This window comes from Epargyreus clarus, unplaced genomic scaffold (assembly GCF_041222505.1).
Source record: "Epargyreus clarus isolate Ecla_fem2 unplaced genomic scaffold, WU_Ecla_fem_2.2 ptg000001l, whole genome shotgun sequence".
Lineage (NCBI taxonomy): Eukaryota > Metazoa > Arthropoda > Insecta > Lepidoptera > Hesperiidae > Epargyreus > Epargyreus clarus.
In genome coordinates this window covers 845,158-870,461 of record NW_027332209.1, presented here as the reverse complement: position 1 = coordinate 870,461, position 25,304 = coordinate 845,158, and the positions used below count along the sequence as shown (strand labels likewise).

Genomic DNA, 25,304 nt, shown 5'->3' with positions numbered 1-25,304 from the left:
AATTTAAATAAATAAATATTTACAGGATACCAAATCGTAAATAAATGACATGAACATTTTGAATGTTTCGTAGGTACATCTTGCCATATCGTTATATGGTACTTGCATTGAAAATTGAATTTGAAAAATATATCCACATCCTAAATTTAAACGAACCCAACAGATTCGTTTAACGTCTCATAAGTCAACATACATAAATTCCCTTTGAAACATTACCTTCCGTGCTCAGGTTAACATAACAGACTATGGGGAGTACTCTTGTAATTACTTTATGTCACAACCTTAGCGCCGTGATTAACATTCCTAACTGTTCACAAACTGGAAACATAAACAAAGGCTTAATTAAGGGCAATAACCTACCTTTCGTAAACCTAATGTTGTCATGACAACCGGATGCGCACGCGCAGCATCCAACACACAGTACGTATGATGAAGGAGTTAAGGCAGAAAATGGAATAAAATCATATTGATAAGACAGATGTAGTCCGTGATGATGCGCACCTTAATCTGATAGGCTCTTCAAACATTACCATACTATGTTGCAACTTGTACGAGCAAAGTACGAGTACTATCAAGAACTAAATCTTTGATGAGGTCCTACTTGTTAAGTAGAAGTACCTCTCTTCTATGACTTCTGATTGATTCACTTCATCATCGGACTGATGATCTGACTAATTTTCTACCTCGTAGCGATGCGTTTATCCTCCATAGCCTATATGTAGGCCAGATGTACTCGATTTCCCAAAAAAAAATGTCCAAATGCACTCATCGTCACTGCATCTATAACAAGATTTCTAAATTACCCTCGGAAAAGCCGGTCTAACAGAATAGCTGGAATCCTTCTTTTATTTCTCTGTTGAACACGCCTCTGACGATAGCGTAAACTGAGAACTCCACGATGCCACTTCAGAGCGGATTTGGGCTATCACTGGTTTTAAAAGGATAGGATGCATTTAATAAAATTACTCACTAAATAATTAAAGCTTTTCTTCACAGTCTAAATACGAAGTGTTAGATCGAAGAACGGGAGCACGCGATGATAGTGCATAGCCATCTGATAAAATATCATGCAACGCGCCATAACGTAATAGTACTGATGCAACGATGTGAAGGAAGATACTAACTAAATAGGAATATTTACGTACATAAAAACATTTTCTGGGCTAAAAACGCAACGCAAGGATTTTCTCTCTGAACAGAAAAAAATATTTTGCAAATAGTATGTGGACATAAAAGGCCGTTGGTAACAATAGACTCTTTGAGCTAGGAGCAAAAATCGATCTTTATATCTTGCTCTAGAAACGTCACAAGAGTGCTAAAAGCTTTTTTGAAACCGCCCATACAAAAGGCATAAAGGTGCTTCACATGCCAGGATGGCTTTCGCAGTATTGTACTTCTATGGTTGTTAAGGATTTGGTCATTGTAAAGTCTATGTATTTCCGTTAAAACCAAGTGATGTGATTTGGATTTTTGGATATTTCTCTAATGTGACTTTGGTTATTTGGTTCATTGATTTGATGGATTGATTGATGACCCCCAAAGAATTTTCTGAACTAATAATCCCTTTTAAATAATTGACAGCGAACGATCGTCGATCGTTCTATCGACCGGTATCCGTCGAACAATAATCGATCGACAATTGATTGATTAGTGAATGTCTTCGGAAAGTAATATCTTCATAACCACAACCTGCCAACTTGGAGATAGATAAACAAGGAAGAAGTGATAAATGCGAGTACTTATTGTAATTGTATTGTAAGTGGAAACATGAATAGTTATGTCACATGTAAGTTTAATTAAACCTACTTAAACCTAAGTTACATGATATTGTCTCTGCTATAGTCTGTGCACTGGCGCCATGTTTTTTTTCGAATTCCTCGCGGCTCAATGCACTGCGCCGACGCACGGCCCACACCGCTCGCATATGATATTTAGGGTTAACACATTAACACTAGATCGCTGTCGCTTAGGACATATTTTTATATATTTATTTATTTATTTATTTGGCAATCCAATAGCGTTACACATCGATAAAGACGATTACAATTTGTTACATATAATATAGCCAAAAATGGATTACACTAAAAACTATGAGTAATTAAAATTACAAGTAGGTACAATTAACAATTAATAAACTAGTAACAAGTTAATGGTTGTGTTTGAATTAAAAAGTGGGTGTCAGGTGTATGTATATGTGTGTGCGTGTGTGTGAAATATTTGATTAAGAAAAATCAGCATAGCCAAATGGTGACATAATCAGGATATAACATGACAACAACGCACAACATGCAAATTTAATATACAAGTAATAAAATGTGCGCCGTCATATTGTAAGTTTTTAAAGTAAAATCTGAGTTTATAACACCTGTCGAAGGTAGCTAGTACATAAGAATTTTTCATAATTTACATAAGAAATTAATTATCTTGCGGGGACGATATCTGTTTACTGTAATCACCTACACCTACAACCAGACAAGGTTTGTCTTTGCTGAAAGATTCTAGGGGAGCTCTATATCCATAAATGAACTTCAAGTAACTGCTCAAAAATGTTCAAAATAATGTTTTATGTGTAATTTTCAAGAATAGCTTATTACTTATTATTATATTATCTTTATATATATATTTCTTATGTTCGTGTGTATGTCACTGAACTGACTGATTTTGTGTGTGTGTTCAAGGGGACTTGAGAATGGTTTAGAATCACAATTTAGTCCGTGGGAAAAGGTTTTTTTAATTAATTTTTAATTCGTAAGTAGTTATAGAATCGGAAACTATGCATTTGATCAAGTGATGATCTTTAGCAAAGTTGTTGTCTAAGAGCCCACGAGGGTATGGGAGTTGGTAAGACCAATTTTCGACAGATGGCACCACTGTCATTCCAATGCAGGTACAAATTTTCCATTTTATGTATGTCATATTATTCCTGCAAAATGCGGCCGAAGCCGCGGGCACCACTAGTTATTATATATAACTGATAACTGCAATTAAAGACGAATACTTAAATAGGGTAGGCATTACCTAAAGTATGTAAAAGATCATGCCATATTAGGTACGTGTTTCTATTTCTGACAACCCAATTTTCAAATTACATTTTTAAAAAATTTAAGTAAATGTTTGTCCAAATTGTATCTATAATTCGACATATTCTCGACTTGTACCACTTATCTTTTAAATTATAATGACACAGTGTAATATAAAAGATACATGAATCAAATAAGTCATATTATCTGTTCTAAATAAGGAAGTAGGTAATAATTTGCACGATTTAAAATTGCACGTTGTGGAAATAGCTATAATGATATGCGAACTGATAATTATACATATTGAATAGTGTCTCATGGATTTAAATTTGAGTAACTACTTTTTATTTATTGACGGGCCTGGTATAAATATCCATGTTGCCAATTTTATAAAGTTTGAAACGAATTAATCTGTACATATAAAATAAATTGGAGTGTCTGTTTTTAATATTGAAATAACCGCTTTTTATTACATGCATAAATATTTTTTACAATTTTTGTCTGTCTGTCTGTCTGTTTGTTCTGGCTAATCTCTGAAATAGCTGGACCGATTTTAACGGGACTCTTATTGGCAGGTAGCTGATGTAATAAGGAGTAACTTAGGCTACTTATATTTTAGAACTAGCTATGCCCCTGTTTCTTTTTAACGCGGGTGAAACCTTGGGCACAGCTTGTGTAAAATAAAATAAGATATTGATATCGAAGTTCGGCCAGGAAGTAACGCATCCGTGTCCAACCTTCGAAAGGACTTTAATCTTAGCTACTTCAAAATTATATGAACAAAGTAGGCACGGTGGTAGAACCCATTGTGGTTCGACTCCGGCGGCACCACCGCCACACTTATTTCTACCTAATAACAGCAGTGTTAGGCGCTGCTGTGTTCCGGTTTGCAGGGTGTGGTAAGGGAGACATACTTTTCCGAGGCGTTCCAGCTTAGTCCTCAGGGGGTAGCGGCGCATCTGTGGCCGACCTCAGACAGCAATATCTAATCCTGTCTGGGATTGATTACAGATGTCCATGGGCGGCAGTAGCCACTTATCATCAGGTGGACTGCATGCTCGTCTGCTGCTCCTATATTATATAAAAAAAAAACTACTTATTAGTAGTTAGTCTGTACTTGATCGTCAACCCTGCAACCGCTCATGTGTGGGCATGAGCCGCGTAACACAACTGCGCTCATATTATGCGTGTTTAGAGCAAACGCATTAGATAGCCCAGTGGTATGGATTTAGGCTCCCACGCTGGACCAGGTTGGATTCCAAGGCCACATAAAGTGCGAATTAAAAATTATCACTTTCGATAAACATTATGAAACGTAACGTTACATTGTAAAGAAAGTGGGAAGTTTATAGATTAGTAAAGATTACTCACTCCTAACAAGAAAATGTAACCAGCTTTGACAATTAAGTTTGAGAATCACTGTCAACTATTTTCGCATATGAAAAATATTAAAAAAATGTAGTTGTTAGAGCATTTACGAATGAAACGACATTTCTCCGAACTTTTTCTTCGATTTCGTTGTTTTTGCACCACTTAACTGCACTTGTCCGCATTGTTTTGCCTAAATTACAGTCGGAGACGTAATGGGAAAACAGTCAGCCATTTTACGTATGTGTCTGCCATTTGCGGCTTCCTTCAACTACAAGGCGGTGAGATATCTATACTAATTGTATGTTGTGCTATATATCGTAGAAATGTAACCTAGTATAAATTAATGCTGTTCTCTAGTATTTTGCGACGCCCTCTCGGGGCATCACATATCTCTTATATTTTGTTGTAAGTTTTGTGTGTATTTTGCAATAAATAAATAAATAAATAATCTATGGGGAAGTTAGATAACTGTTGCGGTATTTTATTTTCATTTGGTATTTTTTGGTTGGTAAATGGTCATAACCACTCAATGACATCTAAACGACCCCAAATACGATTTGATTTTTAACTGAGGATCAAGATTGAAAGACTCGTATGTCTCTGCATCTACGGATTAGGGCATTTTATATTAAATATACAACACTAAGCACTTAACACTGCTCTTACCTGGCAGACACTAGCGTATATATGTATGTAAGAATAAGTAAGACACGTGCAATATGACACTGATGGATTGACTATAAAAATCCTTATTATTTTCTTCGTCAATCGTGTATGAAGGTTGTAGTATTGGTAGAGCGACTTATATAATATGACTTATTTACGTAGATGATAGCATCATTACATCATCTTTATTAGTAGTTAAAATATAACCTGACCGGTGAGCTATGGTGTCTTGTTAAAAAGTTTTATATTTATTTCATATTATATTCTTCTTCGTATGCAGTGCACATCTTGGTTATTTTAATATTACCGAAGCGGATCAGCTGAAATGGTAAGATTCAGAATTTCTCCTAAGTTATCTATTCAACACTATTTCGATAATTCAGGCCTAGCACATCACATAAGAATATTTCTGGCAGCATGGGATCAAAAACAGAATGGAATATAATTTGTTTATTTTGAATATTTACATCATAATAATATTTCTTTTTTTATATGCATGTACAATGTAGATAGATAGATAGATAGATATATTCTTTATTGCACACTTCAGTAGATCATTACAATAATATACAATTATGTAGGTTTATCGTATGCAATAGGCGGCCTTATCGCTAAGCAGCGATCTCTTCCAGACAACCTATGCATGGAAAAGGTAAGGAGGATAGTAAGGAAAGTGGGAAGTGTGTGTGAAGTTAGAGAAGGTATAGGAAACAAAATATAGTTAATATAGTACATCAACAGAAAAAAGAAAAAGAGAAAAAAAAAAAAATAGAAACAAACACAAACGCATAAAGCACATAAGATAATAAATATTGAGTGAGAGCGATCATAGTATATTTGACATACATGCAGATGACGACAGCGAGAACGAAGGTCATGGATATGAATATAATTTCATAACTTCCTTTTTAAATGTGTCAAGCGACTTAGCACGGCGTATGGAGAGGGGCAGTTTATTCCACAAGGAAACAGCAATAGTAGAAAAGGATTTTTTGAAGAAGGATGTAGTGTGAGAGGGAGTTTGGAGAGAGAGATTAATGGAGGAGCGAAGACAGTGATCATGAGTAAGGTGGAGGTACTGAAAACGATCTTTTAAATAGGAAGGAGCATTGGGGCTCAACAACACGCTGTATAGTGCAGAAAGTATATGCATATTCCGGCGAAGACGGATTGGAAGCCACTTGAGTTTAGTTCGATAATCGGATATGTGTTCATATTTGCGAATCCCAAATATGAAACGAATGCACAAGTTTTGAAGACGCTCAAGTTTATTAAGTTGCTCTTCAGTTAAACCAAGATAGCAAACATCGGCATAGTCGAGAATGGGAAAGAGTAAGGATTTTGTTAACGCAATTTTAGTCGCCGTTGGGAGAAAATTACGAAGCCTTCTGAGCGAGCCCACCACGGAAAACATTTTCTTACTTACCTCATCAATTTGAGGTGCCCATGATAAGTGTTTGTCAAAGTATAAGCCGAGGTTCTTGACTTTATCGCTATATGGTATACGTAACCCATCAAAACTTACATCAGGTAACACATTGAGATCAACTTTAGATAATAGGCGAGAACTACCTATTATAATAACCTGAGTTTTGCTAGGATTTACTTTAAGGCCACGCGCATCACTCCAAGCTAAAATACGAGCAAGATCATCATTTATCGAGTGGATGGTGTTAGGTAGATCTCCTAATGTAGTTTGCTGATATATTTGAAGATCATCTGCATAAAGATGGTAGAGAGAAGTTAAATTGAGACTTACGGAGTTAATAAAGAGCGAAAAAAGAAGAGGGGACAACACGCCACCTTGCGGTACCCCGGCAAGTATATCAGACCAAGCAGATTGAGCATCCTGTACCTGAATACGCTGCCGGCGTCCCTGCAAGTAACTTTGAAACCAGCCTATCGCTGTCGGAGATATGTTGAACGAGCGGAGAATGGACAAAAGGACATCGTGGTCCACAGTGCTGAAAGCACTGCTAAAATCCAAAAGCACTAACACTGTAAGCCGTTGATTATCCATGCCTCGGCGGATGTCATCCGTGATATGCAACAGGGCAGTAGTCGTACTATGACCAGGACGGAAACCAGATTGGAAGGGATTTAAAAGGTTATACTTGGATACGAAGCAACTAAGTTGTTGGTGTACGAGACGCTCAAGGACTTTGGATAGAAAAGGTAGGATGGATATAGGACGGTAATCAGATAACTTAGCGGGATTGGATTTCTTTGGGATGGGGATAATTTGAGCTTCTTTCCAGATATAATGTACATTCATCCTTCAGCCTTTAGAGGTCTACCGTTAGATATAGGTCTCCCAAAGTTGGTTTCACTCGTCCATGGTACATGGTACATTCAACCTAGCCAGCTAGCTATTTGTGACCAATACTTAATAGCTATTTTCTGCCAATCTGTAGCTTTACCATGAGTTTTCAAAACATCCCATAATTTTACGTTACGTTTACTCAATCCATTATTCTGTTCCGTCTGCTTCAGTAGACTGAGTAAACGTAACAATAAGTACGTGCTCAAGTCTTTCTGTCTGCCTCATATGTTCGCAAAAAAGAGAGACAAAACATAAATCGTCAATTTGTCAATTTAAACATTTAATGTTACGTTACTGACGCTATAGTTCTGATACAATCCGCTAGGGACGCTGATTGGAAATTGTATGGGCAAATACGTAAACAAATACCAAAACAGTCATATTTGTCAAAACGTAAAAATTCATGATAAGAGTACTGATCAAGCTAGTCATGACATACCTATACGAAGCGATTATATTACACCTCAAAAGTGGCAATGTAGTTATAATCAGCTTCACGTAGAACCTATTCAAATCTTACATGTGACATAATATGGCCTTTGTCACAGATATCGAAAGGCGGCAGTACCATCAGACAAACAGCAATCTTGTTGGCTAATCCAAACTTAAAAGAATGAATGTAAAAAATATTTAACCAAATTAAATATTATCTTTGAAAATGCGAAGTGAAAATAATCTTATCGGTAGATTTTATTTATTAGTATCACATTTCCTATGTATATTAATTCGTTATTTACATATAACACTTATCATTTATCTGTATATCAAACTAAACAACCTTTTTCGTAACTTTTATCTTATCAATTGATAAGCATGTTAATATCATCGATAAGTATCGACCTTAGTGTTTTGCACTCACATCATATGCAATTCACGGCCAAGATACGTAAATCGAAATAACCGAAACGTCGGAGTCGATTTTAAGCCTCATCTGATGGTCTATGACCACTCTTATCTGACGTTTTACCATATACCTCGAGAACAGATAGTTTATTCGCATACACGCTTTCTACACTCACAGCCTCACACTAGGATTCCCTGTATCGTGGTTGCTATGGACACACACAAAAACAAATACTAACTAACACCCAGACCCAGAAGCAGAAATCTAAATTCATCATTTAGAAATCTCTCTGGCCGAGGATTGAACCCGGGACCTGACCAGACCAGTCAGACTGGCATGCTGACCGCTCCGCCACGCGGGTCGTCACCACCGGACGGTAATATACTCGTACAACGGACGGTAATGTTTGTCGAGTGTATGTTTTCTTCTTTTCATCTTTTCTTTGGCAAGCCCTGCTCAAACGGTTTGACGGATTTTAAACTTGAGTGTCTTTGGATTCATCTATATTGTGGGAATGATGAGAGTTATATTTTTAAGCTGTTAGGATAAAACTACTTTGCAAAAATCTGTTACCAATATGTATGATGGTAGGTATATACGTATTTTATACCATTACTTTATGTCAGATTCATAATTATTAAGTTGTAATTGTATTTGCATTTGGTAATAAAGCAATGTTACCTACTACGCCCGAAGAAATACTATATTCAATTAGTAAGAAGGTTCATTAGTAAACCTTAACAATGCCTTTTGTTCATAAACGCATGTGAATGAACTTTTTAACTCATCAAAATTCATACAGTTCAAAGACAACTTAAGAATGCGTACTTATGTTATTTTTGGAAAACTTCTTTGTTTCCGCCATCACATACGTTCAGAACCGGTTTTACTGTTGTTTTCTTGAATTGTACAGATAATATACGTAAGGCTATAATAACACCTAATCGATATAACAACGATTCCTCTAACTAGGCACGAAACTACTGCTGAGCTAGGACATGTTTTACCATACTGCTCTAGTGTGCTATTTCATTAAAAAAATTAGACTTATGTCTTCGTCATTTTCGATCCTTTATTGTTTAATGATATATTAATGTACAAATTATACTGCTAAATCTATAAACAAAAACATCCAAATGAAGGAAAAAATCTATATTACCTATATGTTTTAACTATCAGAAACTGAAACGAAACTTGAATTTAATTTGAAATATAACTTTCATCAATACCGACTATAACCAATTTGTGGTCACATAAGTTTCATTTATCAAAATGTAGTATGTAATTTTGGAAATTGAATTTTTTTGGCACAAAGTCGAATTACGGCCAAATTTACCTCCACTCGCACGCACGTCTACAAAGTTTATTCGAATTCCATCCACATGCTCTAAGAACTACTTAATTATTTAATAAGTAAGAAGTTAAATTACGTTGCCTGTCAGTAAACTATCAGTCCAAGATTAGTCTGTACTATTAACGATATAGTCAACAACTAAAAACGAAAATCAATTACGAGCTTAGAAAATTACATTTTTAACATCCTCTTTCCTATGGAGTTAACTAATACATATATATTATGTAGCACCTACACCGTATAATACAAGATACATCGGATAAATTTATATGCAGCATGCATATGCAGTAAAAACGAACATAACATCCACGACATCATTACTGATGTGAACTACACTAACATATTTATATTCTAAGCAGCGTCTATAAAAAATATACTTTACGAGTGAACAAGATTAAAAACGTATGTATAATGTAAATTAACAATTTAAATAATTGCGATAAAAGAGTTGTAAAATTGAAACACTAAATAAAGAAAACATTTTGTTTAATTAATGTATTTAAACTAAACTCATATTTTGAAAATACGATTAGTACAGTGAAGATGCCAACGAGCATGCCGTTTGTGACGGTTAGTGGTTACTGCCCCCCAAGAACTCCTGTAACACAAGATAAGATTAAAGTTCTACCTGGTTGGCCTGGTGTTGCTAAGCCTGAGGGCTAAGTTCGACCACGTTGGATGAGAATGTTTCCTTTCTCACATCATTTAAAACGGAACACATCAAAGCTTATCTTTGCTTTTATTAGGCAGATATAGGTGTGGCTGTAGTGTCTCCAGGGTCGAATCACAAAGGGTATTACTACCTATCACATTGACATCGAAATTACATAAGCATTTCTTTCAAGACTTAATTGAGTGGAAGTAGCTAAAATGGCAAGATATGACCCACACACCTACTAACATAGCAAGTATATAAAAAAGCCTGTAAATTTTCAGGTCATAATTTTAATAATTTAATTACAATCAAGCACAGTTACATGTTCACATTACCTACTTGTGTAAATATTTTGCTAATACAGTTCACTTACAAATCATTCCGGCGGAACTAAACCGTGGGACTCGTATCTTTAATACGAATACAATACTGTATTGTACGCTGAATGCATTACATATTTGAAGCAAAAGCTACAAGGTGAGGCAATACAAAGATGGTACAATTTTCTGTGGTTCGAATGAGACTGCGTCTTCACAACTTTAGCAAATATTAATAATTAATTTTTGAGATCTATTGCTGGGCATAGTCCTTTCGTAATTGTCGCCATTCTGGCCCAGTAATAGTACGTATTATATTCGATTGCTTGGCGCGCTCTCTTCAGAGCTAGGTGAGGTTACACACCCCACCAGGCTGCTTCAAAGCAATTGGTTGAAAAATGCGTGGTGTTATGTGCACGATGACGTTGACGATACTGATCGAAGGCTTAACATATTTAACCACTTGCCGACCCATCCGACTTCCGACGACACTCGATGTTGTTTCGCTTTGTAGGCCAATTACCAAGTACGCGATTTGACGTAGAAAAAAGCTAATATAACAAAACACTTTGTCCACAGATTAGTCGCAATGTGGTGGTGAGACCAGCGTGATGATGAGGCTCGAGGCGACTGAGAAGCACCGCTACCATAACCTGCTGAATGACGACCATGCCAGTAAGTATTATACTAAACTTTTTGTCTGTTAAGTTATTTCATGTCAGAAGTGTAGAGCTGTAGACGTATTTTAAACAGTCTGATAATGTCTTGTAGCGTATTCCAGTATTTGTATTAATACTCGTAATTATCCTGGAAAATGCTGTCAATTTTAAAATAAGGCCTGTCAGTTTAACTGACCATTGCTCATAAATATTACACCGTTTTTTAAAAATCTTATATATAAAATTCTCGTGTCACAATGTTAGTTACCGTACTCCTCCGAAACGGCTTTACCGATTTTCACCAAATTTTATATGCATATTCAGTAGGTCTGAGAATCGGCTACTATCTATTTTTCATACCCCTAAGTGATAAGGGTTGTTCGTCCTTAACATTTTTTTTATTTATATGGCTATACAACGTTTGTCGGGTCAGCTAGTATTTTATATATTCAAGACAAAATACTTTCAAAGATAGAAAAGATACAGGCTAATCTAATGTATTCGAAGAGTTATACACGCAAGCGGATCCGCGGGTATAAGCAAGACTAGAATGAAACAATGTATTAAATGACAGTGCAATATTTTCATCTTTAACCTGATTTCACTGAAAGGAAAAGCGGATACACTCTTATGGAGAAAAGTAGGCCTATGATGAGCTATGAGATTGATTTGTCATGAGCGTAACACAAATAGTTTTCTAGTAGAGATCGAGTAGAACGTTTAATAATTTTGTCTATCAGTTAAATAAAGTCACGAGTAAAGTCTGATGGTCAGCGTGAAAGTGGTAAATATGACTCTTTTAATGCTTTTATAGAAGAAATACGTATTATATTATGTGTATAAGTTTTTGATTCTATAATAACATTAAATTCTTACTGTTTATGCGCTACGAGCCGTGTAATTTCCAATTGACCTACAGCTCAATAAATTTTCATGTAACTATTTAACTGAGCTAAATTACTTATTCCCACTAATTGGTAGGTAATGATAACTATGATAAACTAGTCATCATCAACCATTACTGTCCCACGGATTTAAAAGGATTAGGCCATAGTCCACCGCGCTGGCCAAGTACGAATTAAGATTTCTCAAGTATGCAGGTTTCCTCACGATGTTTTCCTTCACCGTTTAAGCAAGTGGTAATTAATTTCTAATATGTACTCACATAACTTTAAAAAATCAGAGGTGCGTGCTTGGGGTTTGAACCTCGGACCCCTCAATCGGTTTCTTAAACACTAGACTATCGCTGCTTTTTGATAAACTAGTAACTATTAGTAAAGCAAAATCCTGACTTCTCAAAATTAAAGCCTATATTACTTCCACAATTTAGATGAATCTAACGACACCTCAAAGTTTAAATCTGTCAAGCCGTTTGGACATCGGAGGTCATGCCAAATAGTGTCATACATACATGCATAGTATCGAAAAACATTACCCTCTGCGGACGGGTTAAAAAAATGAAATGAAATATTTATTTTGTATAGGCCAACGGCGGCACTTACAAATTGTCAGTTACAATATTTTTCTTAAACTACTACCGGATCGGAACGCGACCTCTACTGAGAAGATCCGGTAAGAAACTCAGTGGATTAGTCTTTTTTTAATAATAATTATTTTGTTTTTCCCTTTTTTTTAAAGCATTTACCGTACAGGATGACATACCAAATGACAATTGTTTCTCCGTTCCCATATTATAATGTAATGTGCGTGTAGCGTGATAGCGTGCGGTAACGTAATGCTCGGCCTTTTGTAACCATTACGTTTGTGTCTGTAATCATTTGGACCAAATTAATATTATTAAAGGTACAGAATAAAGTCGGATGTTATGTAAATAAAGTGTTTTATGCACTGGTTTTGAAATAATGAGTCAGGCCTTTTGCAACGACAAACTATTTACCTAAAAACTTATATTTATTTACTTTATATTAAAATGAGTGATGTTCATTTCACTGTAGCCCTAGCTATCTTTAACAAAACAAGAAATCCACCAGAAACCGATAGGAAATCTGAAATATGGATATTCTCCCTGTCGAATAACTATCGGGCACATAGAACCTGTAAATATTTTCATGGTAAAAAGTTAGATCCATTACTAATAAAGCCATCACTAGTAAATTGCTATAAACCTTTAAGCACTTAAGATATCAGTTATTATTTTAACCATAGATTAGTAAAGATTACTCAGTCCTAACAAGAAAATGTACCCAGTTTTGAGAGTTGAAATAGTTGCGTAAAAAAGTTTTGCTACGTCTCCTTGCTAAAATGTCCCTAAAATATTTGAAATAATGATTTATTTATTATATAAATTATGCAGTATTAGTTAATTATTCGTAAATTTTCTCTAAAAATGTTTTTATTTGTCAAGAATTCAAAAAAAGAACTTACTGATAAGCCATTTGTGGCTTCATTCAATTTCAAGGCGGCGAAGTATCTTTACTAATCTATGATTTTAACATAACAAACAAAAACTTCAATTTAATTTATTGTATGCAGAGATACTTGATTACGCGCTGAAATAATGGCCAAAATTACCTACTTACATAATGGTAAACCAATACTACATTACATAGTGAAAGGTTACTTGTCAGTCTGTCCGTTGATATTTCAGTACGAAGATGTTTTGCAACAAAAACCTACTTACAAAACAAACGATGTAACCTGTGTGACCAGAATCCGAATGGAGATATCAAGATCATTTTGCATCTTGCAATTGGATTGTAATTTCGAATGTAATGTAATATGTCAATGACATTCGGTAACTAAGGAGTTTCGTTAGATTTTTAAATGTGTTATACATTACGTTTCTAATTAAAAGTTTATTTTTAGTAGTATTGCGCAGAATAATCTGCATGGAGTACAAAGTTTGTTATTGGCACAAAATTCTAGGAATAATTAGTTTGATTTATCGACTAGGGGCTACGAGTGGCCGTTACTTGATATTAGATTTTCAGGTTATAAGAAATGAAATTATCAATCGCACTATCATATTAATTAACCACTAATACATAATTTGAGACCTTGTTGGTATTACCTAAACAATTAATTTATTTACATTTTATTGGTGTGCTTACTCATGATATCCGTATAACAAATGTTTTGTCGCCGCTTCTCAAGGCATTTATTATGAAACAGAAATGACAAAAACAAAACAATACAAATTTCGATGATTACATGAGTTTACCAATTATTGGTCGTGGTGGGGTACCGGCTAAACCAATTAGCAGGTACCTTAAGAGGAAACCCGTCCCTGCTGGAAAGGCAGTAATGTGTTGACCACGCAGAATTTAATTTAAGTGGACACATTACATTTTTTTACCGACTAAAAGCATCGTCGTCGTCGTCCCTATTACCACAGTATAAGGATATTACTGTCCCACTGTTGGGCATGGGTCTCCTCTCAGAATGAGAAAGAAATGGTTTTAGTCCACCGTGGTGGCCAAGTGCGGATTAGTTGGACTTCACATACCTTTGAGAACTGTTATTTTTAAGGTCTCTTAAGTATGCAGGTTTCCGCACGATGTTTTCCTTCAACGTAAAGCAAGTGATAAAAAATTTCTAATACGCACAACTTTGAACAATCAGAGGTGCCTGGGATGCGAACCTGGGACCCCTCGATCGAGAAACCGAGTTTTTCCGTCTACACTACATGAATATGCATTATGGACATATTTATAATGCATCGCATGCATTGATATAGGGGGATAGTGTTTCATACGTGGGAATGCAACAGCACAGTAGCGATACTAGCGCATAAGCGAATCATTTTACTTCATTATAATCTTATGTTATTGAAAAGATTGTATTTCTAAGCGCCACTACTTTGAAAGTAATACTTTTTCTTTGAAACATAATCTGTACTAGGTACAGAAATAATTCACAATTATTTTGAACACAACAGAAATAAGACATACTTGCTGCTCATAGATATAAACCCTGACAAGATTAAATTCCTACCTACAGTTGGCCACAGATGACCCGGTCCTCCTGAGGACTAAGCTGGAATGCCTCGGAAAATTGTCTCCCTTACCACACCCTTAAAACCAGAACACAGCAGCGTTTAACACTGCTGTTATAAGGCAGAAATAGGTGTGACGGTGGTGCCGCCGGAGTCGAACTTCAGAGAGTTCTACCATCTTCAATTATACAGCGTGTCCCGTAAGTACGACAAACTTGGGGAAAACATAGGTGAGGGTCTGACCTCTCTGGGAAAAATTACCTTAGTAAAAGTGTCACCGTTTTTGCACTATCAATTGTTTTAGATTCTTTGAGAAATTCAGCCCTCTTCATCTACTTTCGTTAACTGCGTACAAAATAAAATAAGAGGGCTGAATTTCTCAAAAAATCTACAAAAATTGATAGTGCAAAAACGGTGACACTTTTACGAAGGTAATTTTTTTTTTTCCCCCGAGAGGTCAAACCCTCACCTATGTTCTCCCTAAGTTTGTCGTGGTACTTACGGGACACCCTGTGTACACATATCACAACTTACCACTACCATCAAGTAGTGTTGCTTAAGCTTTCGTTTTAAGCCTACGATTTGTATAAGCAAGACGCATATCCATTACCCGACTATACTTATAACCACTATAATATGGTATTATGTTATTACACCTGCACGTCACCTCAGTGCACGAGCCAGCGAGGCGTGACGTCGCGGGTTCGGTTCCCGCACAAAGCACCGGATATCGGCCGGAAGTCAGGTGTGGTTAAGTTGATTATAAAATAAACACGGTTAACGCTATTTGAACCTTATTTCTATAACAGTAGGTGACTATACTCTGTATGTATGCTTTAATGGTAAGTACTTATCGGGTCGGTTATTGATGTTTTTAACTTTTTTGTTTTTGTAGAGGCTTCTATTTATAGCTTTAATGAGTACATATGCACATGAATAAGCGAGTTTCTTTTGATAAAAATGTATAGCGAGGAATTAACATGAGACTTCTGAATAATATTCTCAAAGATTTAGTGGTACTGTTTATCTTTTAACCATGAAAGCACCATCACATAGGCCTTATAGTAGTAGTACAGTAGTAGGGTATAGTTGCTTTCGTTTGACGGAAGGGCTCATGTCTTCAAGCATCACCGATTCCGACTCAAAAGTGAATATCGCCGCATGTATTTGTCTCTAGTGTAGAACAGATGTATTCTGGTTTCAAGGGTATTCCTAGGCAGAATAACTTATTCAAATAATTCTACTTCAGTCATCAGGTTGTACTTGTGACCATATTTCAGTAGAATACTTGAATATTCTATTTGAAATTAGTTTCAGAAATTCGTATGCAGTTATGACTACTTCAAGAGATGCGTGTTCCTTTGCTAGTATATATAAATGAAGGAAAATCTTTTAATAACAACAATAAACATACATATAAGGAAAAGAGATAATGATCTTAAACCATTCAGTAGAAGCAGGTACCTAATCGCTCCCCTCCGAGGAGCTGCCACCTTGTCGTGGTGGAGGGGCTTGCGTGGCCCTACGATCCCCAAGGCTATGCCGGTAGGGATTCCCATACCGGACAGGCTTGGTGGGGAGGGTCCAGACTAAGAGTGGCTCACCCTCGTCGGGACTCAAAATGGTTCCACCAGGCGGGGAAGGTGCAAGGCGAATAGCTTGCACGAGGAGTCTCTTCCAATCGGGAGAGCCCTAGGCGGGCTCGGTGTGCACTTGTGCCACCGTGCAGGCTACGGTAATTTGCCTAGCTACCGTCGATATCGTAATCCCACCCAGGAGAGGTGTCGTGGTCATGTCTCGCGGCCTCTGGTGGGACCGAGGGTCTTGCCTTAATTGGCCGGACTGCGAGGAAGAAAACCTCTATAAAAAATCACCCTAATCCCAAGCGGCGGCGCACCGCGAGGGGATGCATGGCTGGCGGGGAGGCCAGTCACTAGTGCGACTCCCGCCACGGTACCGGCCGACACCGTGGTGGGTTACGCCCAGGCTTACCCGGGTACAGGGGGCACTGCCCGGGTGGACCGCTTATCCCCCATACTCGTGGGAACAACAATGGCGGATCAATTTAAAAAACCAAAACAAAGAACAAAAGCACACGACACAAAAAACACACGCACACACACAAACACACATAACACACAAAACATTGATGAGGGGGAGGCATCCGTATCGGATGTGAGTGGGAGTACACAGGTGGGTACCGGCCGGAACCGCCTGTGGAGGAGCCGAAGGAGACAAAATTTGAGTCCTTCGGTTACAGCGCTGTCGAGCGATGAAGATGTTGCGCCAGTCGCAACAGTTGCTCCGGCGAAGGTTAAGAGCAGGAGGAAAGAGTTCCTCATTCAAACAGAGACCTGCAGTGAAGGGGCGACACAGGCACAGCTGACGTCAAACGTAGCTTCAGCAGGAGTGGAAGACGATCGTTTGGCCTTAGAATTAAAGGAGAAGGCCCTTAAGGATGTCAGCGTGATCCTTAACGTGACGGCAAAGTCGAAACACCTAAAGGGTACTTTTCACAAGGCCCTGAAGGAGGCGGCCCAGTCGTTGATAGTGGCAATAGAAGCCTTACATTCTAGGTCTTCTACGGAAGAAACTGCCAAACTGCAGGCGGAAAACACACGCCTGAACGGAGAGATGGCAGATCTCCGTAGAGAAATGTCAGAGCTCAGGGAAGAGTTAGTTTGCCTTAAAAACAGCTCGCCACGGAAAGAGTCGCCTCAAACGGCTAACAGCAATGAGGAGCTGTCTAGGCACATATTGCTACAAGTTGGGGGCATGCTAGATGCGCGCCTAGAGGCGTTGGAGAGTAGACTGCCTTCGCGTACACCTGACTGCAGCTACACGTTTGCCGAGGCTGCCTCTAAGCCGCGTAACAAGCGAGAGGTGCCGAGACCGGTGGAGGCCTCCGGCAAGGAGAATGGGAGTAGGAAGAAAAAAGGGGAGGCTGACATTGCATCAGCCCCAAAAAAGGCCGACAACCGACCTCCCCCGCTGACACCTGCACCCAAGGAGGGCCAGTGGGTTTTGGTTACCAAGCGGGGAAAGAAGAAGAAGGGAAATCCTCAGGTGGGTGCTCAGGCAGCAACGAGCAGTAAGGGGAAGAGGAAAACTCCTGCCGAGAAGGTCGAAAAGCCAAAAGCCAATCGGCCAGGGCCTGTAAAGCTCCGCCCTCCTCGCTCCGCGGCTGTAGTTATTACACTGCAGCCGGCAGCCGAACAGCAAGGAGTAACTTTTGCCAAAATTTTGGCAAAAGCGAGGGCGGATATTGACCTCCCGAGCCTTAATATAAGCGGTCTAAAATTCCGTACTGCTGCTACGGGTGCCCGCATTTTGGAGGTACCAGGAGCCTCTAGCGGCGACAAGGCGGACTCCCTTGCTGAGAAACTCCGGGAGACCCTCGATGACGGAGTCGCCATAGTATCCAGACCGGTGAAATGTGCAGAAATGCGGATCACCGGCCTGGACGACTCCGTATCACAGGAGGATGTCGCTGTCGCCGTTGCACGGGATGGAGGCTGCCCTAAGGAGGCAGTAAATGTGGGTATAATTAGACCCACTCCTCGGGGCGTCAGTTCCGTCTGGGTGCGGGCTCCCGTCACGGCGGTGAAAAAGATGGGTAGTCTCGGCCGCCTGTTAATAGGCTGGGTTTCAGCAAGAGTGGAGGTGCTGCAGCCAAGAACACTGCGGTGCTTCCGGTGCTTGCTCAGCGGGCACGTCAGAGCACAGTGCACCGCAGAGGCTGACCGCAGCGAAGAATGCTATCGCTGCGGTAAACCTGGCCACAAAGCCAATGCATGTACCGGCACACCTAAGTGCTCGGTATGCGCGGCGGCAAATAGGCCGGCCGAGCATCGGTTGGGGAGTAAAGCGTGTTCCCCACCGAAAAAGAAAGGGAAGAGCGCCAAAGCCGCTACAGCTCCTGCTCCCGTTCCCGCGCCAGCTACTGGTACTGCTGCTCCGAATGCCGCCACATGTACTCTGGCAGCCGCCGATAGTCCCCCATCTGAAGGAGGGACTGGGGAGGTAATGGCCACACAACTCAATTAAGTATGGCCCATCGCCTACTCCAGGCTAATATCAACCACTGCCGTTCTGCTCAGGACCTTCTAGTTCAGAGTATGGCGGAGTGGTTGATAGAAGTGGCTGTGGTGGCGGAGCCCTACTTTGTCCCCCCAATTAACAACTGGGTGGGGGACCAAGATGGATTAGTGGCCATTACGAGCTCCAGAACACTTAGTGTGCCGCCCCTAACTATGATCAAGAGGGGCAAGGGCTATGTGGCTGTGCAGTGGCGGGACTGCGTCCTCGTTGGGGTCTACTTCTCGCCCAACAAACTACTTGTCGAATTTGAGGAATTCTTGGGCGAGTTGGAGACCCTAATAGGACAAATTCAGACTCGCCGTGTGCTCGTCCTTGGGGACCTCAACGCCAAGTCAACGGCATGGGGCTCCCCTAAGACGGATGCTCGCGGCGAGGTCTTGGAGGAGTGGGCGACGACGACCGGCCTCTTAGTGTTAAATCAAGGGTCGGCAAACACATGCGTGCGACAGCGGGGGGGTTCTATTGTGGATGTCTCGTTCGCATCCCCCGCTGTGGCAAGCATCGTCCGGGGCTGGAATGTTCTGGAGGGGGTGGAAACACTGTCGGATCATTTATACATCCGGTTCGACGTGTCCCCCTCACCAGAACACCCGGGCCGTCGTCGCCCAAAGAAATCGACGCCGAGATGGGTGCTGGGGAGTCTCAATAAAGACTTTCTGGTAGAAGCTGCCATAGTCCAGGCCTGGCTGGCTCCACCTGAACCTGTGGAGGTGGAAGGGGAGGCGGAATGGTTCCGGGGTGCCATGTCGAATATTTGTGACGCAAGCATGACCCGTGCCAAGCCGCATCCCCCAAAACGCCGGGTGTACTGGTGGTCCCACGAGATCGCAGTGCTTCGCTCAGACTGCACAGTGGCGAGACGCCAGTACGCCAGGCACCGCAGGTTGCGCCGACGTGAGTCCGATCACGGCTCAGTGGAGCAGCAGCTGTACGAGGCCTATCGAGAGCGACGATTGGCCCTACAGCTGTCCATAAGCCAGGCAAAGGAAAAGGCCAATACGGAGCTTCTCCAGACCCTTAGTCACGATCCGTGGGGGCGCCCTTATAAGATCGTAAGGGAAAAAATGCGCCCCTGGGCGCCCCCTCTGACTGAAACTCTCCAGCCCCAGCTACTGGAGGAGGTGGTGTCCACTCTGTTTCCAGCCAGAGTGGCACACTCTCCTCCGACAATGGCACCTTCCGATCACACCTCAGGATCGGAGGAAACGGAGGTGCCAAAGGTGTCGGATGAGGAACTAGGTGCGGCCATTTTAAGGCTCCGGGGAAAGAATAAGGCCCCGGGGCCGGATGGAATACCTGGCCGCGCCTGGGTTATAGCTCTTAAGGAGCTTGGGGACCGGTTTCGCAGGCTATGTGATGCCTGTCTGGAGTCGGGATCGGTCCCAAGACAGTGGAAAACGGGCGGCCTAATTCTTCTTAAGAAGGAAGGACGCCCCGCAGAGTGTCCTTCGTCGTATAGACCCCTAGTAATGCTTGATGAGGCAGACAAACTTTTTGAGCGTATTGTGGCAGGTCGCCTCATCAGGCATCTAGGAGAGGTAGGGCCGAACCTATCCGGCAACCAGTTTGGTTTCCGAGAGGGCAGATCGACCATCGATGCTATTATGCACGTAAAGGCCCTCTCGGATGAGGCGGTGGCCCGACGCGGGGTGATGTTGGCTATTTCGCTCGACATAGCAAATGCCTTCAACACCCTGCCGTGGGCCAGCGTTAGAGAGGCACTAAAGTATCATAAGGTGCCTCTCTACCTCAGCCGGATCGTTGGAGCCTATCTCTCCGATAGGTACATAACGTACCCGGGGCACGGAGGACACACACTCAGTCGGCAGATGACGTGCGGTGTTCCACAGGGGTCGGTTCTTGGTCCGCTTCTGTGGAACATCGGATACGACTGGGTGCTGCGGGGTAACCTACCCCCGGGGGCTACTGTGACCTGCTATGCAGATGACACGCTGGTCACTGCCCGGGGGTCTAACTACGAGGAGGCTGCCCGTCTTGCCACTGAAGCGGTGGCACTGGTGGTTGACAGGATAGAGATGTTGGGGCTCCAACTGGCGTGCGCCAAAACCGAGGCCCTGTGTTTTCACGGGCCAAGGAGAGCACCGCCGCGGGGGTCCCACATACTCATTGGTGGAACCCGTGTCGAGGTTGGGTCAAATATGAAATATCTGGGACTCATCCTCGACAGCCGCTGGAACTTCCGCGAGCACTTCACTCGCTTAGCCCCCCGGTTAATGGGAGCGGCAGCTGCGTTGAAACGGCTGCTGCCCAATCTCGGGGGGCCTAGTATGAGTAGCCGCCGCCTATACTTAGGGGTGGTGCGGTCCATGGCCTTATACGGGTCACCCGTATGGGCGAAGGCCCTGACAAGGCAGAATATCACCCTCTTAAAAAGACCGCAGAGGGTGATGGCCGTCGGGGTCATTCGTGGATACCGCACCATCTCCTTCGAGGCAGCGTGCTTATTGGCGGGGTGCCCTCCTTGGGATCTGGAGGCGGAGGTCTGTGCTGCGATGTATAGATGGCGCACAGACCTCCGGCTCCGGGAGGAACACCCCACGCCCAAGGAGGAGGAAGAGCGGAAGTTCCGCGCTCTACAGTCCATGACTGTGAAGTGGAAAGAGAGGCTGGCTGAACCTACGGCTGGCCTCAGGACTGTGGAGGCTGTCCGTCCGGTGCTAGAAGCCTGGATGGACAGGCGGCATGGATCGCTGACCTTCCGGATGGCGCAGGTGCTCTCGGGACATGGGTGTTTCGGAAAGTACCTGTGCCGCATAGCCGGAAGGGAGCCAACCACCCAGTGCCACCATTGTAGCTGCGACGAGGACACGGCGCAGCATACACTGGAGGAGTGTCCTGCATGGGACAGCCAGCGCCGTGTACTCGTCGCTGCAGTGGGGCCAGACCTCTCGCTCCCTGCCGTGGTAAAAGCTATGGTCGGGAGCGACAGGTCTTGGAAAGGAGTAAAATCCTTCTGCGAGGAAGTCATCTCGCAGAAGGAGGCTGCGGAGAGGGAGAGAGAGAAATCCTCAGACCTCCCTATCCGCAGCCGGAAAACCGGGCGTAGGAGGAGGGCTCCCCACGCCCATCTCCTACCCCCATAACGGAGGCATTGGCGTAGGACACGGGGGTGTCCTACGTCAAATACATCATTAGCCTCGAGGTGGCGCGCGCGGTGTTCCCGCGCGCTCCTCAAAGACGAGGGGATGGAGTAGCTCCAGCTCCATCCCACACAGAGAATGGCCCTGTGGTGGGCAGACGCCGTCGGGACCGCGGACGAATGCATAGCGTACCCGCAGTCCCGACAAAGGGCGTATAGAGGAACACCGTGGGGTTTTAGCCGGTAGGAGTCCGGCATATCCTCTCCGCTGCCCCCGCGGCTGAGAGGAACCCATGAAGGGTTTCCCCACGAAAAAAAAAAAAAAAAAAAAAAAAAAAAAAAAAAAAAAAAAAAAAAAAAAAGGTACCTAATCGCTCGTGACTTGCAACTTGAGCGGTCACGCGGCCGGCGCCATTTTCTTTGGCGGACCACGGTCACTGAACGTCATATTATTGTCCTTTTATTCTTATTGTGCGTATGTCGTGCTTCTTTAGGTGTATGGAACACTACATGATCACACATATACAACATACGTATCAATAATGACTGGCCGCCCAGCAGGCTTCAGTAATTAAAATCACACATGTATCGCTTGACAGTCGCTCAAACAAACAAATTGAAGTCTGGACAGCTTAAGTAAATGTAGTTTAAGCGACAAGATGGTAGCCTAAGGAACATCAGTCATGCGATACAAAAAACGTATAAAAAGTTTCGTGATGTTAAAAAAATATTTACAAAAATAAAATTAATCGGAACACAAACATTAAGAAAACAAAATCCCGTCTGCTTAAAAATGTAGCTTATGGTACTCCCACAATTTATTAAATCCAACAGCGCTTATATTGTTAAATCCGTCAAACCGTTTGGTCGGTCAAAGAATGTGACATATGTTTGCTCGAATAACATTACTCGCTGCAGTCGACTAAAAAATGAAACAAGTAACGTGATTTAAATATATGATGTAACTAGTTTAGATAAGCCTGCAACTATGCAGAGCTGTCATACGGTAGCCATGTTCTGACAGGCCACGGTCAGCAGGCGTCATATGTGTAATGTCCTTTGTACTCATTTATTGTGCATATCGCGCCACATACACGTTTATACATCGATAATGGTGAATACAATTCTATTTTACAACAAAATATGCTTTAGATCGATTCCTAATTATTTAATTTATAACTTTTAAGTATGATTTTAAGGTGGTAGAGCTCTTTGTGATTCGACTACGACGGCACCACCGCCACCTGTTTCAACCTAATAACAACAGTGTTACGCGCTGCAGTTCTGCTTTGAAGGGTATGGTAAGGGAGACATACTGTGGCCGACCTCAGATAGAAATGTAATCTTATCTGGAGTTGATTACAGATTTCCATGGGCGGCAGTAACAAGACGACTTGAAGCATTAACAAAGCTCGTGGTTTGATTGCGCTGGCAACGCTGTCACACCTCTTTCTGTCCTGTATGAAATGACGCAACAATATTTAGATTATGGGATCGGACTTAGTTCGTCGGGTAGAATTCATATTCTATTTTAATTTGGTTTACAAATTCCCATAAAATGAACACTTAATTTTGGGTAGGCTGTATGTTTGCTTGCAGTTCTATTGCATAAAAAATCTTTGAGTTACCTACAAATGCGAGGTGTGCCTATTAAAAAAAAATAATTAACTACCATAAATTGAAAATGTGTGTAAGTTAATTTATTTTTATACCCACATCACACCTAAGTATCGATGATTGATGGTAGCGCCATTTTTTAAGCCTATAATTTTCAAATTCTCACCGGCACCTCGATAATGATAGGCTATGCTCTACCACGCTGTTTCCAACCTTATGTGCAGGTAATAGGAATATGTCTTAGGATATAATGCATTACCATAGTACACGTAAGAACTAGAAATGATTATGTTAGCTGTAAATCCCAAGTCTTCATTAAATATGCAGAAAAAATGTTGGTATGGGTGCAAAATTCTCACGGACTTGAGGATCGGGAAGAAATGAAATCTAATTTGTACAATAACAAATTCATTTGACAAATGAATAGGCAACATAGAGGAAATACTTCATTTTGTATCTACCCCCAACAGGGAAAAAACGTATTTGTCTGAAGAAGAAATATTAATTTTAAATATATATTTGTGGAATGGAAAATACGTATTCATCCTCCTTACAAAGATAAAAAAGATAAAGTTCTATCAAATTCGATTTAGGTATGAGGAAATAAGACGTAAATATTTTTTCTATGAAACACTACAAATTATAAGTAGAAAATGGCATCATTTCCGCTCAGAAACGTCATTTCCTTCAATTGTATAGACAATATTGTTCGTCTGTTGCTACAATTTCGGGAGACATTTCTATAGAAAATGTGTCCTGTGGCAACACCGTGGGATGGGAATTTAGTTCATTGACTTACGACATTGAATGGTAATGAATTTCATTCATCGGTGCAGACAACCGTTGCTAAAATGATTATATGGCCTTATCTCACCGCACTCAACAACTGAATTAACACATTAACCATATTCCTGGTTGTAGCTGCGCTATTAGCTAAGTGTTATTGCAATTCTGTGTATTTATCATTTTTGTTAGTCGAATTTTGATTATAAATGCTGTTTAAGATGCCGGTGAGCTAAAACACAAATATATACAAATGCAAACACAAAGACAGTATGTATGTACTGTATCAAGTCTATGTATATTACAAAATATATTATATAAATCATCGAATTTATTACTTTTATATGTTGTTGTTGTAAGGTTTTTACATGTGTTACATTTTTGTTAGCTATCTAGGTAATTTCGTCCTCTAGCCGGGTAATCAAACCCAGGACTCCATGCAAAAGATCGCCATAATTTATCACCTATAGTTTTTTTTAAAATATAAGAGTAGCAGACGAGCATGCAGTCCACCTGATGGTAAGTGGCTACTGTCGCCC

At 41.0% G+C, this 25,304-nt stretch overlaps 1 protein-coding gene across 1 annotated transcript in view; it reads left to right on the top strand.

Moving 5' to 3' along the window:
• Nucleotides 1–25,304, top strand: part of LOC140742757 (echinoderm microtubule-associated protein-like 2) — a 96,097-nt gene that overhangs the window by 10,871 nt on the left and 59,922 nt on the right. Inside the window, exon 2 of the mRNA XM_073073749.1 lies at nt 11,130–11,225. Within this exon, the coding sequence (XP_072929850.1) occupies nt 11,162–11,225 (64 nt within the window). The 5' untranslated portion in view covers nt 11,130–11,161. The remainder of the gene's footprint in view (nt 1–11,129; nt 11,226–25,304) is intronic.